The following is a 14,590-nucleotide window of genomic DNA, read 5'->3' as shown; positions in this document are numbered from 1 at the left end:
AAAACCTCTAATCTGCATGCGAAAGCTGTAATGGTTTAATTTCTCATATGAAGCAGTCCCACTGGTGCATGTGAGTCTGCACACTGCCTATAAATTTGGTCAAGAACAACTGGTTGAAGATAAAGCTACTCCAAAATCATTTATTCCATTTGTGACCCTCATCCATATATTTCTGTATTAACATTAATTCTTTGATTATGCTAACTTTGTACTTTGTTGGTGTCCTCCTCAGGGTTGATTGTCTTAGCTGCCATTACACCTGAGTCATCACTGGATTCAGGTCATGAGACCAACTCCTCTGAGTTAACAGATGTTTCTGAGATGGTGTCAGCAATGAAGCAAAACCAGAACCAAGCATATCTCCTAGCTCACCATATCAACAAGGAACGTATCCTCTGCCGCCGTGACTTCCCCATGGCAATCCCTGGCTGCACTGCAAAGACCATAGGGACCGGGGCCTTTACTGTGGGTCAGATCCGTGCTGGCTGCCCACCTAAGCAAGTATTCCTTAGCAAAACTGTTCCCTTTAAAGTAAGCCCCGCCCAAGATTCAGCAATACTTAGGGTTGTAACTGAACAAGCTGGCAATAAAGACAGTTCTCAGACTCAACATAAAGCAGAATTAAAAGCTATCTCTGAGTCTACCAAAGGAAGCACTATTGACCCTGATTCTAAGCCACCAGACGAACCTAAGAAAGTTGATATGTCATCGACAGGTCAAGTCAATGCAGCTCAAAATATATCAAACTCTTCAGAAGTAACACAATCTCAAAATCTCTCTGATGGTATGAAGGTTAAGACAGCAGGACCTCTTACTATAGACCCAATACACAAAGCCTTACCTAAAATTTTGCCTGTGGACACAAGTGTCTCTGCCAAGATCTCCCCCATTAATATGTGCCAAGAAGCCAAGACTGCCTCCAATGAGACCATGAAGCCTTCAAGCTCTGCAGAACATCTGCCAGTGGATGACCTTTTCTGCACATGTCCAGTGCAACAGGAGCTTGCACCTCAACTAAGGCTAAATGACCCCCAGGTTCAAAAGATAGTAGTATTTCAGTCATCATCCCCCACAGACGATGAACGTCTTCGAGCCAAGGGTCTCCAATTGGCAAATAGCAAAGAAAATGCAGCAAGAGTAGGGACAGATCCTACTTTGGCAAAACCAAGCCCTCAAATACAAAGCAAGTTATCCCCTAATTTGCCTGTAAAGGTAGAAAGGAAGGAAACATCTGAAACCAAGACTGAGGGAGCCCAGGGAAAATCCCACACAGAGTCACAGAATCAGAAATGCTCCATAAAATCCTTACCTATTTTAGATGATCTCACAACCCCAAGTCCCAATGTGGAAAAAGTCTCCACTCTTCCAGCTAGAGACTCAAAGAAGCAGAGCAGTGCTAAGAAGTCGCAGCGCAATGCTCCTTTCTTGAGCTTTAGAAATCTTCTTTCAGCAACATTTCCTGCAAGAATGAGAAGAGAGACAGATGAACGAAGAGCACAGCTACAAAAGGTTCGTCAGTATGAGCTAGAGTTTTTAGAGGAACTGCTGAAGCCCAAGTCATCACAAGGAGAATTTATACCCCAAGGATCTTCTCCTGTGCCATCAGGCACTCCTTGCGCCTGCCAACTCCGTACCAGTCCTGTCCTTAAAGCTCCAGGGATCTCTAGAGAGCAGCGACGCAGTTGTGACTGTAAACGAATGTGCAGGGGTATGCGACTACCTGACACACCAGTTGGCACCACTACAGAGACAAAAAATCGAAGCAGAGAGAGAACTGTCTCAAAGACCCCTCCAACTGTTTCCAAAACCCCCCATGCCCATGGTGCCACAAGGAGACCTCAAACTTTAGAAATCAAGACGACAAGAATACGGTCTACCAGTCTTGAGTCAAGAGAGCCAAGGGGAGACCAGAACTCTTGCTTGCCCACTTGTACTTCTCGAACCGACTGCATGGGAGCTCCACAATACACAAAGCTTCAGAGACGATACAGTATTGGAGAGCTGGACAATAGTTCAAGCACACCTGTGTATGCTGAGGTGAAGCCGAAAGCCAAAAGTCTGGAGAAAGAAATGGAAAGAGTAAGGGCCACAGGGTTGCGGCTACCCACTCCTATAGAGCCGGTTCGCACTCAGTCTCACCAGGCAGAGGGGAAAGGGAAAAAGGGTCTATTTTTCATTCAGGGAGAGGAACTGCTACGTGATACTAAAGAAGAGACCACTGAGGTTTTGCTCACATTGCCCAGTGAAGACAGTGATGACAAAGACAAATGCTGCTCATTCTGTTTCTGTTATAGGAAGTGTGAAGCTGCAGATGAAAGCAGTGAGAAAGATGAACTCTCATACTCCATACCTCTACAGGTCCTTCCAGGCATGGAGGTGGACTCTCGTACCTTTCCTGTTGTAAGCAAAACACTCCAGGTCCTAAATGCAGAGGACTGCAGTGGAGAAGAAGAGGAGGAAGAGGAAGAGGAACCACGGACACAGGATATTGACCTAAGAACCTGTGGCACACTGGAGGGGAGCCTTGCACGTGTACAGGCTCTACAGGGGAAAAGTTTCAGTTTACCTGATGGGTTTCTAAATGCTCAGCTGGATGCTAATGAGTTGTTAGCTATCCTTCGACAGTGTGCTAACAGCCCACAGGCTGAAGGTGAAGCTCGTCTTCAGTCCTCACAGATTGCAGAGTACAAACAGGAACTGGCAGTGCGTTTCAAAGAGTTCAGGGCCTCATGTCGGCGGGTGGCAAGTGTTGAAAAAAGCCCAACCCGAATGCTCGCTGTTGTTTCAGATAGCTTCCAGGTGTTGTGTGAACTAACTCAGACCTTTATCAAACTGGTCCGAGGAGTCCGCACAGAAGCCCAAAGGCTACAGCTTTTGAGGAAAGTTGAGGAAGTTGCTATCAACTACACTTTGCTTCTTCGTGCAGCAGAAGAGTCCATGGGGCACTCAAGCAGTTTACCAACAAAGACAATGAGCCCTCAAGTTTGCTCCAATATTAATAACATGAGCTCACTTACAAGACCCATCAAAACTCTGCCTGCCCAGTAGGAATAAATCTGGCAGGCACATCGGGGGCTACTCAATCCAAATTTATTATTTATTTAGCGTTTACAATTTTTATTAAATCTGCAATGAATCATCCACAGTAAAAATTGCAATGCAACTATTTCATCCCATGTTTACAGGCCCTGAGGTAGCCTTGTTTTGAAAAAATAGAGATACACCAAACTAATGCACAATCGAGTAAGAACTCTGCAGCAGACTGGGTGATACAGGGCTAATCACCTCATATGACCATTCACAATACAGTATATATATATATATATATATATATATGAAGCGTTCTAGTAAAATATTTTATATATATATGTATATTTTAGTTGTGTCTATATAACAAATACTATAAAGTTTGTGAAGAAAATAAAATATAAATTAATTTAAAATATACTGAAGTAATATAATGATAAAATTGATAATACATCAGAAGTACATGTATGCGTTGCACAAAAATAGTTCTGAGATCTTGTCACGTAGCAACTTCTGTAAACTGAATAGTCCAAAGGGTTGGTTGGTTAGGTGGTGATGTGTTTGTGAAATATGTTACCTGTTGTAATGCAAAAATGATCTCTGTTGGCCATGCTGGCAATGTGTGACATACAAATATGGGCCAAAATGCAAGTGAAAGAGTTGGAAACTGTACTGAACGAAAAGTATAAAACACACTATAATAACTATCGGGGGCCCCATTCTCTCATTATAAAAAAAACAGTTATGAAACACAAATGTTTAGGAGCAGACAATGTAGCAGAGACCCAATTCGCAGTTTTATCCACTGAACAGTAATGAGTGTAATTACCTCACTCAGCTATAGAAATGACTTTGCCACAGTAAAATCCTTAACACAAACGGTGTACTTTACACCTTTATCAATTCATGGCTCACTTGCATCTCATTGAAAGTCAATCCTATAAACAAAAACCTTCACTGGCAAGTGAGTAAGCCTGTGACTAGGATTTTGCACAGCCTCAAAATTATTTCTGAACTTAAAATGTATCCTTTATTGTTTACATATGTGTTTTTGATTCATCCTGCTGCTGAAAACCTTACTTGAGTCAATGTTATAACAATTTATCTCCTTAATGCTAATGCTGACAGGTTTTGAAATATTCTTTAATTTTTATTCATATTTTCAGATACTACATAAGAAAATGTGCTTTCTATGTGCTGTTACACATTGTGCAATCTAGCAAATATTTAAACACACAAAGTAGTTTTCTATGTATTTTAATAAAACTAACACACCATTTCCTGTCTGAAATCTTTATTTGTGTCAGATTATCTTGTTATTGCTGGAAATTAACTACAGAGGCTTTATACATGTGCTGGCCTATAATGTATAGTGGATAGACTGTTAAAAGAAAGTGCTATAAAACAAAATCATTGGTGACATTTCTGCTGCAACAGTAAAAACAAGAAGAAATAATAAAAATTTATTATTTCAACAATTCCACAAACTTATTCTCATTAACGGTTTGGCAGTCTGGTGGGAAAAGATAAGTCTATGGAAGAAAAAGATAAAAGAAAATATGAAATATCCCTTTCACAATGTTTCTTTCATTGAAAACAACAAAATCTAGTTAACCTGGCACTGAAACTAAAATTGGTTTTAGAACACACAAGCTCTCTTTTAACAGTGTTTCCTCTACTGCTAATGTTGCATTTTCATAACCATTATGTAATGTTTTTTCTCACTGTAAATTTTTTTTTCCTCTCTTGCAACATTCAGGGACACATATGTTGGAGCTGGAGGTGACGATAATGTACAGATTTTTTTAAATGGGAAAAGCAGACAAAACTGAAAGAGGAACCATGTTCACAATTTGCAAATGGTATCCAGTATGGAAATGTAGAATTTTACACCACAGATGTAAATAGTATAATAAAATATTTAAGAGAATATGACAGACTTTTAGATCATTACTTATAATAATACGATTGATTTAATCCCTTCACTATTTTGTAAATAGGATATGTCTGTGAGGTAATTATTTATAGTGTTAATGTAACATAGAGAATAATAGCAAAAACATATATTTTGAAGAATATCAGTATAAAGCATGGGACATGTTTATTTTTATAAACAAAAATATCAGACTATGTTTCCTCATCAGCCTGAGAACATTTCAGCATTACAAGAAACATTTTCTGTTATCATTGTTTCTTTTGCATTGCTAAATGGGATCCAGGTCAATTCGTCCCTTCTCCAGTTCGTACCTCCAAACATGACTTAACTATTGTGTATTAAATAATGCTCTTGGTAAATCATTGTTTACATTTTTAATGACAGTAAATAATCAAAATATGCCAAAATCCTACTTAACATTACATTTAATATACCTTAAGAACATTTACAAACTACCCTATTTTCCATTTAACGTGGTTGCATCCCAGTTTGGGCCAGTTGACTCTCTTTAGTCAAAGCAAAATAACTTTGAGCAACCTTCTGCTAGTAGGTATTATTTATAGGAGTCACATAACATTTCATTATAGCAGACTGATTGTAGATAAAAGAAAACTATTTTAAATTTATGGTTGCTAAAATGTCCCCAAGGAGAGTATGAGTTGATGTATGACTGTTACGTAACCTCCAGGGGCAGATGGCTACTTTTCATACTGATAAAGATGAGTACAAAAAGGCCAAAACTTCAATGTACAAAATGGCAAAGGGGTGAAATGACCAGCATTGCGTTGATACGTTGATAAGTCTGTGTTTCATTCACATAATGATGCCCACCATGACTAGGTATTTTGTTTTTCTTTTATGCACTTATTCATTCCTGTCTTTATTCACTGTCAATGATCTTGTCGTCACTGTGGTCTTTTGTCTGTGTACCAAGTTAATTCATGTTTTAAGAGCAATAAAGAATATTAAATAAACTATTTCAAGTAATTTGGAAATGCCATTGAATGGTCAAAACTTAATTTAGAGGGTGATTTTTGTTAGACCAACCGTAAACTATATATATACTTTATATGAAATATTAATTACAAGGATACAACATACCTTATTTTCCTCTGGCAAAGGCTGATGTTGACTTCATATTGTAAACTGAAATCTAAAACCACAGGTATACATATTTAATTGTTTGTCTTATTGCTTAAGATTTCAAAACCAGTTTTTGAGTCAACACAATCATCTTTGCCAAAAAACATACAGTCCAGTACAAATACTGTCAATTTCATAAGGAGACTACTCGGTAACAGTAATCGGGTGTACAGGTATTGATAAATAACTCTCACAGTTTTTTAAATTAGATCGAAACTTTATCAAAATGTTTGCATTTTTGTGTAATCATTCACAGTAGAAATGTTGATGCTACAAGATGAAATAAACATTTACAATTAAAAGTAAAATCATACTGTGACAATAAAAATGGAGAATAAAACAAAAAAAAAGATGTTAAATTTTTATATGCATTTTTTTATAAAAATGACTTCACAGCTGCAGTCAGAGGGTACACCCACAGTCATCAGAAGCCTTAATGTCAGTATTATTTAGGGTTCTTATGATTGTTTTTCTACAATGAGATGACTATACAACACAGCTTCAATCATTTTTAAACAGAGGTGTTGGGTGTAGAAGCTCAAATTTACTGTTTTTTTCTCTAATCTACAAAAAGTGAAAATAGTCTGCACATGCTCAGATTTATACACCCCCAACTAATAATGTTTTCAGGTAAACTGGCCACTCAAAGCACTTTACATTAGAGTCACATTCACCCAGTTGCATTACAAACACACACACTTTCATTTGCACAGATAGGTAGGCAACTTGGGGTTAAGTGCTTTGCTCAGGGGCATATCAACATTTGGCAGGAGGAACCTGGAATCGAATCCCACTGAGTAACAGTTGTTTGTACACTGGAACACCCAATTATGGCAAAGTTTTATGCAAGAAATAGGGATTAAGAGCCTTTTATGGTCGCTTTATGCATATAAACAGGTCCCCCCCAATTCTAATGTTGTCAATCCTTCTTCCCTCATGCTTTCAGTGTGTTTATTAAGTTGGCATGGCTGTTTGGCAATGTAGCAACTATAGGTCAATTCTGAGTTAGCTTTCAAATGTAAAAGAAAATAGCAAACATGGAGATGATGATGAAAAGTGTTATAATTCTCAGAACAAAGTATAAACTACACAGAGGTGGTCTGTGAGGCCATTAAATACATGGCAGCATGTGGATGGAGAAGTTAAACCATTTTTATTTCTTTCACTGATTGCATGTGAGTTATACTGCATCACACTGCCCCCATGAATACAGGTTGTATTACTCCATTTGTTGCATTTAGGTTGCACTCTTTCTGGTGATGGACTAAAATAGGCACAAAACTGTATGCATCTGTGTATTTAACACTAAATATATAAATGGGCATTTAGTCTGTTATTCTATTCAAATTATGTACCAGTGCCACTGCCAGCAAAGCAGCCCTAAAACATGAGGCTACCACCACCATGCTTTACAGCTGGTACAATATTGCTACTAGAGATTTTCTCATTGTAGCCAACTAGCTCTATTCTTGTGCTGTTTGACCATAAAACATTTTAGCATTTGGCTTGTCAATGTGGGCCGCTGCAAACTTCAGTCAAGCTTGAAGGTGACAGTTTTACAGAATGCACTTCTCTCTTGTTCGCCACCCTCTCAGTTCATGGCAGTATAGAGAATGATGAACAATGGACAGGAATTAGGCCATTCTAAAGCATTATTATAATATGATCCAAACCCTTTTTGGTATCTCTGGCTGTACATTTTAGGGTTATTGCCTTGCTGAAAGGTCAATCTCCACTAAATTCTCAACTATTTTGCTGCCTCTTTTTTCCAGGGTTGTATTTAGCTCCACCAATTTTCCCATTAACTATGACCAGCTTCCCCATTCCTTCTTCCATGTGTTTGCTATGTCCCCTATATGGCTTGTAGCAAAAAGTAAACGGGAATTCTTAAGTTTTTCTTTCAGCAATTGCTATTTTCTTTCCTCTCTTACATAAAGCCCAGATTTCTGGAGTGTAGGACTAATGATGTCTTGTAAATAAATACCCCCACCTTAGCTGTAGATCTCTGCAGCTACTCCAGAATTAGCATGGGCCTCTTGGCTGCTTCTCTGATTAATGCCTTGCATGCACAACCTGCTAGTTTAGGTGGGCTGCGATGTGTTGTTAGGTTTGCAATTTAGCCATACTTTCTTAATTTTGAAATGATGTGCTAAACAATTCACAGGGTATTGCTTCCGATCCTAAGCCTGCTTTAAACCTCAAATTTGTTTCAGGGACCGTTCTGGTTTGTTTCTTGGTCTTTATGATGCCTTTTTGTTCACTAACATTTTCTAGCAAACGTCTAAGGCCTTAACAGAATGGCTGTAGCCTATGTATACTAAGATAAAAATCACATTACTAATAGGATGACTTCTGAGGGAAAATAATAGCCTTGCATTTGATCCTGCATTGATAGTGGTATGAGAGTAAAAAGGAAGCTGAAGATAAATTTACCCACACCTTGTCATGTGTCCTTTCCTTCCACTCTACAATTACATACTACTATGTGTTGGTCAATAACATAAAATCTCAATATAGTGGTTATAAAGTGACAAAATGTGAAAAAAAAACCACAGTATTTTCTTTATTTTATGTGTGTCTTTGCATCTTTAAATAAAACTAATTTAGTTCTACTCCAAAAGGTCACAGAGATATAGATATGGAAACAGTAACCCAGTCCCAGGATTCCTAGGCTGTATGTAGAAACACAACAGAAAGCGGGGTGTAGTTACATATTGAGAGATCTGCCCGTTTAAAGAAATAACAATTTTGTAGATACTTATATCTGCAGCTGTCAAAAATGGGAAGACACCTTTAGCAAACATTAACTGCTACTTTAAAAACATGACTTTAAACCTTGTGGATCTTCTTTTATAAAATAATGCGTGGCATTTAGGCAAACAATTGAGAGAGAAAAAACGTTGTATCCATATCAGCCACACACTGGCACGACCTATGATGTCTTTTGAAGATTTCCTGCAACAAAATGATCGCTCAGTTAACTGCTAGTGTCTTGACTCGCGCATGATACCCATTTCTGTTTCCTTGACTAGAATACGTAATCACGGAACAGCGTAAGCGAAAGCTGCGTGCGCGCCCCCTAAGACAATGAGGTGCACACGCGAGGTGTGGGACATAATGGAGGATAGGTAGGAAAACTCTCCACAGCTCATAAAGAGTAGCTTACCAGCTGTTGATCTTTCTTCCAGTTGTTGCCTCTGACTCGACAGCTGTTCGCCGCCGCAGCCCGCCCGGAGCCGAACCACGACCCAAACGACGCAACAAAATGCCGAATATCAAGATTTTTAGCGGCAGCTCCCATCCGGATCTTTCTCAGAAAATAGCAGACCGTCTCGGTCTCGAACTGGGAAAGGTTGTTACAAAGAAATTTAGCAACCAGGAAACATGGTAAGCTTTTTTATCGGCTTTTTGGGTGCTGAAGAAATTGCCATTATAGTTAAATGTAGCCTAACGGTTCCTACGCGGTTAATGAGAAACGTGCGGTTACGGCGAAAATTGCCGCGCAATGTTTTCAGGAACTTGTAGTCCACGGATGCTTCAGAACTCATGCTAACTTGTCTCACTGACATGTGTGCTACTATCCATCAAAAACATCCAACACTTAAGCTACCTATAAATGAAACTGAAGTGTCACATGGTGGTCATACCCTTCTTATCAACGTGTAACCCCTTGATCAGGCCAAATCACATGGGGACACAAGCCATTGTTTACTCTAGCTCATGTATTTGCTGCCTGCTTCGCTCAAAGTGGGGGGTTTTTTTTCTCCTTTTTTTCCCTCTGGTAGCGTGGAGATCGGGGAGAGCGTGCGTGGTGAAGATGTCTACATTGTGCAGAGTGGCTGTGGGGAGATCAATGATAATTTGATGGAGCTTCTGATCATGATCAACGCCTGCAAGATTGCCTCAGCGTCCAGGGTCACAGCGGTCATCCCCTGTTTTCCCTACGCCAGGCAGGACAAGAAGGACAAGGTGGGGGTGAGGGACATCTGTCTTCTTACTTCTGTCATGCCATTTGCCACCCAGTATCATGACAAGAAGCCTGCGGACGTGTCCACCTGTAATCAGACCTTAAAGCTTATTTGCTTCCAGTTTTATGTTTTTGCTTGCGGTTATCTGCCCATTCATTATGTGATTTTTAATTCCCACTTTGTTTATTTAGAATAGAAGCACCCCACTTTCAAAAACAAATTATTTCATATTTGTTCTTGTTAACTATTATTTCAACCTTTAAATCACTTTGCATGAGTGGAATGTATAGTGCATCTCACTGAAATGAATTATAATCAGAACGTTTTATTTTATTCAAATGGAAAAGTAAAACCTATTAATTTTAAACATTCATCGCGCATAGTGACATGTTTCATGTGTTTATTTCAGTTTATTCAGCTCATTATGGCTTATAAATAAGAACTTGAAAACTAATTTGTTCTCCAGAAACGTCATGTTATGGTTTACACAATAATGGAGATGACTACTGACTTGACAGTTGTGTAGCAGGCATTAATTGACACCCTCCACAAGGAGTCTCGGTAACAAAAAGTAATTTGCTAAAACGTTTGATATTAAGAGGGTTGTGAAGAAGCATAATAATGGAATGTTTAGTGGAAGGTAAAAGTGCGGTTGAAAAAGAGGCATAAAAAGTGGATTTTGTTTGTGATTTTATTAGCTATAAGCTCTAGTCATCAATACAAAAATGAATGCTAATACATTCTTAAATTATATACATCCTATTCAATTAATTCATTAGTCTCACAAAATAAGTATTGTTTGTCTAAATGTAGTGTAGATTTCTATTCTTTGTATCCTTTTACTGGTACGATTAAAGTCTAGTGCTGAGTGAAGTGTTATTTTTAGAAATGAGCCATGCCTGCCTGTCTTTTTTTTTTTGTTTTTTTTATTCCATGGCACTGAGGAGATCTGTTTTCATTGCAGAGCCGTGCTCCTATCTCTGCCAAGCTGGTGGCCAACATGTTGTCTGTGTCGGGCGCAGACCATATCATCACCATGGATTTGCATGCCTCACAGATACAGGTGGGGTTACAGGAGCTTGAAAACATGGCTACTCTAATCTCATTTATTCATTTTCAAATAACCTATATTCAGCATAGCAGTTTTATGTGGCTTTCTGCACCAGTTTATGGCATTTTGCTATTTTTTCTCTGCTTTGTATTTGTGGCAGTTTTACTGGCACCTGCAGATAAACTGCAGGTATTCTCAACACTGTTTCCTAACTCAGGTATATCTAAGGTTGTGTGCCAGAAAACACAAGTTAACTCGGAAAACTGGGAAATGTTTTTCAGTAAATAGCCTGTAGAGATACGGATGGTGCCTTTTAGCTTGATACACATCATACCTGTCCAAGTAAAATTCTAACTTGCTTTACCTCGAGTTTCCATAGTTGTCAACAGAGTGAGAAATAAGGCCGTGAGAACAGCCGTGCCTGACCAGAGTGCATTCATTTATCTTTTTCCAGGGATTCTTTGATATCCCTGTGGATAACTTGTATGCAGAGCCAGCTGTCCTGAAATGGATCAAGGAAAATATCCCTGAATGGAAAAACTGTACTATTGTGTCACCTGATGCAGGAGGAGCCAAGAGGTATGCTAGCCTTAGCTTCACCGTGTATTTCTTTGGGAATTTACTCCAGATTATTGTTTTGTTGACGGCGCGTACCTCCATAACAAGCTATTGGATGTCGTTGTCTTCAGCTTGTGGACTTTGTACTCTCCCTCTGCAGGGTCACCTCGATTGCAGATAGGTTGAATGTTGACTTCGCTCTAATTCACAAAGAAAGGAAGAAGGCAAATGAGGTTGACCGCATGGTTCTTGTCGGGGATGTGAGGGATCGAGTTGCAATTCTAGTGGATGACATGGCTGACACGTGTGGGACAATCTGCCATGCTGCCGACAAGTAAGCCACTTTATATAGCCTTTTAAATAAACACTGTTGTTCCTCGGTAGCTTGCTAAACTTTGGGAAAGTAAGGAATTTGATTTAAGCATTTTTCAGGTCTACATAGGTATGAAAAAGAAAATGGAATATAGAAAAATATTTGTGTTTCCAGACTTTATTAGGTGTCCCTTGCTCTGAAAGTTGTATCCATCCATCCATGATCTTTTCTTCCGTACATCCATCCATCTCTACATCTTCACGTCTGTTCTTCCTTCAGTTTATCCATCCGTGCATTTATTCATCCGTTCTTCCATCCATCTGTCATCTATTTGTCCTCCTGCGATGCTTTCATCCAACCTTCTGTCCATCTCTTCATCCATTCACTCTTTCACCCCTTCCTTCCATTTATCTGTCTGTCCATACATTCCTTCTTTCATCTATCTGCATCCCTTCATTCACCCTTTTGTCAAACTCTCCATCCGTCTTTCTGTCCATCAATTCTCCATATGTCCGTTCCTCCATCCATGTAAGCATTTTTCCTTCCTTCATTTTTCGCAAGTTCCATGCTTAAATTGTAAACGCTGTAGAAATATATTCCATGAATTCATAGTACAACTTTGAATAAACCCATAAAGAAGTGTGGAGCCCAACAAGTCTGTGGTCTGGGCTAATTAAACTCAGAACTGCATTTGTACTGAAACGTGTTTGATTCCTGCGGTGCACTGTGCTCTTTCTCTCGCCTCAGACTCATCTCTGCGGGTGCCACAAAGGTTTACGCCATCCTAACCCACGGCATCTTTTCTGGTCCAGCCATTTCACGCATCAACAACGCCTGTTTCGAAGCCGTCGTCGTCACCAACACAATCCCTCAGGAGGAGAAGATGAAGCATTGTTCCAAAATACAGGTTGGAAATGAAAACAAGACATGAATAGTGCAAGGGGACTTGATATTTATTTAAAATGTGTGATCTTGATCTTGATTTTGTCCGACATTCGAGTTTGTCGAGCGGCTTCCGCGGTGCAACGCTGATAACGTGTTCTTCTCTTCCTCCAGGTGATAGACATCTCCATGATCCTCGCAGAGGCCATTCGCAGAACTCACAACGGGGAATCTGTGTCTTACCTTTTCAGCCACGTCCCCCTGTAGCAATACCATCATCTGTGCTCAATCAATACCAAATAAGAGGGAATATCCCAGCACCATAGTTAACAAAGCTGTTCTTCTAATTAACCGTGTTGAAAACCAATGAATGAATCAGCTGTCATGTCTGTTACCAATGCAGCCCCAACACCCTCCTCTCTCGAGTCCCTCCTCCCTTTAAAAGTGGCGTTTCCCTTCATGATTAGGGAGCCGAAGCAAGCGCAAGCTACCAGTTTTAGGCAGGCTTATTTTTGTGTATGGGTAAAAGAAGTATTTATCCACTGTGAACTTGGTGTTTCTTTTAGCACATTCAACTCCTTATTTCTCCTGGTCATCGTGTCACTTTGTTGTCAAGAGCTTCTATAAATATCCCCGGCAGGTTCCAGTGCTCAGGAGAAGCGTCTGTTATGTAATGCTGTTACACTGCTTTCTGTTACAATGATCGAGTCTAGTTTCTTCTCTTGCTTCAAAGGATTTACAGTCACTCCAGTGAATGTGTATTTAACTAGTTTACAGTGCCACTGAAGCTCCACTCAACCAAGAGTGCCTCAAAAGTCTGAAACGAAATGACATCCTCCTATAGTCTTCTACTATTCCCCATTTTCCCCCGCGTTTTGCTTTTAGTTTTCTCACCGAAAGTTTTTTAGCAAGCTGGAAACGATGTTTTTAGGATGTTTCTTTCAACTCTTGAGGCGCCCTCATTGAGTGGGGAATGCCCAGTGTCTCCAAAGTTTTCCTTTTTTTCCCGGAGTCTAAAATGAAGATAAAGAAGCAGTCAGGTTTTTAGCTTGGGGTCTCTGCGGGCTGGAGCTTCCTTCAGAAATCTTCACCTGCTTTTATTGTGTTCGGTTTTTTTTGTTTTGTACGTCTGGAGGAAAAATTTGTCAGTGATGTGCATAATTCAAGCCTTTGTGTTCTTTTACAGTAGAATGAATGCACAAAATATTTGAAGATGCATTCTCAGTAAATTTGAAGATGCCAAAAAAGAATTCCCTGGTCTCTTGTTTGCTTTAAACTAAATTAGTCACCATTGAAAGATATAGCTTACTTGGCATCGCCCTGCGAAAGTGTTAAAACCACTTGAAATTTTTCCTATTTTGTCACATTACAGCCACAAACGTTTGTACTATTCTATCGGTCACTACTGGTAGCATGAGGCCATACCTGGACCCTACAGGTTTTGCACAGGTAGGCCAACTCCACCAGGATTGAGCATTAATACTTGCCATTGCCCAAAGGTTTGCAGTGTCTTCCAGCACAGTCTCAAGAGGATGGAGGACATTCCAGGAGACCAGCAGTTACTCCTGGCGGACGTCCTTAATCCATCAACGGAACCTGTATCTGCTCAATTATGCAAGGATGAGCACTTTAGGTGCCATACAAAATGACCTGCAGGCCACTGGCATAAATGCTTCTGACCAAATGATTAGAAACAGGCTTCATGAAGGTGA

The 14,590-nt window shown here is 39.6% G+C and overlaps 2 protein-coding genes across 6 annotated transcripts in view; both read left to right on the top strand.

Annotated features, from left to right (window-relative positions):
• frmpd3 (FERM and PDZ domain containing 3) overlaps positions 1–5,940 on the top strand; it is a 187,754-nt gene extending 181,814 nt beyond the window's left edge. For all 4 annotated transcript variants that reach the window (XM_047354050.1, XM_047354048.1, XM_047354049.1 and 1 more), the window contains one exon: positions 233–5,940. In XM_047354050.1, coding sequence (XP_047210006.1) covers positions 233–3,048 — 2,816 coding nt within the window. In that variant the 3' untranslated portion in view covers positions 3,049–5,940. The remainder of the gene's footprint in view (positions 1–232) is intronic.
• A 3,246-nt stretch (positions 5,941–9,186) lies between these two features.
• prps1b (phosphoribosyl pyrophosphate synthetase 1B) lies at positions 9,187–14,128 on the top strand. Of its 2 annotated transcripts, none has more exons than XM_047352646.1 (7): positions 9,187–9,493; positions 9,892–10,075; positions 11,039–11,137; positions 11,580–11,704; positions 11,844–12,017; positions 12,744–12,903; positions 13,053–14,128. In XM_047352646.1, exons 1-7 carry the CDS (start codon positions 9,372–9,374, stop codon positions 13,143–13,145), a joined length of 957 nt encoding a protein of 318 aa, XP_047208602.1. In that variant the 5' UTR covers positions 9,187–9,371; the 3' UTR covers positions 13,146–14,128. The 2 variants fall into 2 exon arrangements, with proteins under 2 accessions (XP_047208602.1, XP_047208601.1); XM_047352645.1 differs by having other exon boundaries at positions 9,892–10,081.
• The last annotated feature ends 462 nt before the right edge of the window (positions 14,129–14,590 follow it).

This window comes from Girardinichthys multiradiatus, chromosome 23 (assembly GCF_021462225.1).
Source record: "Girardinichthys multiradiatus isolate DD_20200921_A chromosome 23, DD_fGirMul_XY1, whole genome shotgun sequence".
NCBI classification, from domain to species: Eukaryota; Metazoa; Chordata; class Actinopteri; order Cyprinodontiformes; family Goodeidae; genus Girardinichthys; species Girardinichthys multiradiatus.
The sequence above is the reverse complement of the archived record's forward strand: the minus strand, read 5'-3'. Positions and strand labels throughout refer to the sequence as shown.

Excerpts from the sequence above, each read along its gene's own strand:
- prps1b (XM_047352645.1), top strand. The coding sequence starts at position 9,372 with ATGCCGAATATCAAGATTTTTAGCGGCAGCTCCCATCCGGATCTTTCT. Across the intron at positions 11,138-11,579 it reads TGCATGCCTCACAGATACAG|GGATTCTTTGATATCCCTGT; the intron begins GTGGGGTTACAG and ends ATCTTTTTCCAG. Across the intron at positions 12,018-12,743 it reads ATCTGCCATGCTGCCGACAA|ACTCATCTCTGCGGGTGCCA; the intron begins GTAAGCCACTTT and ends CTCTCGCCTCAG.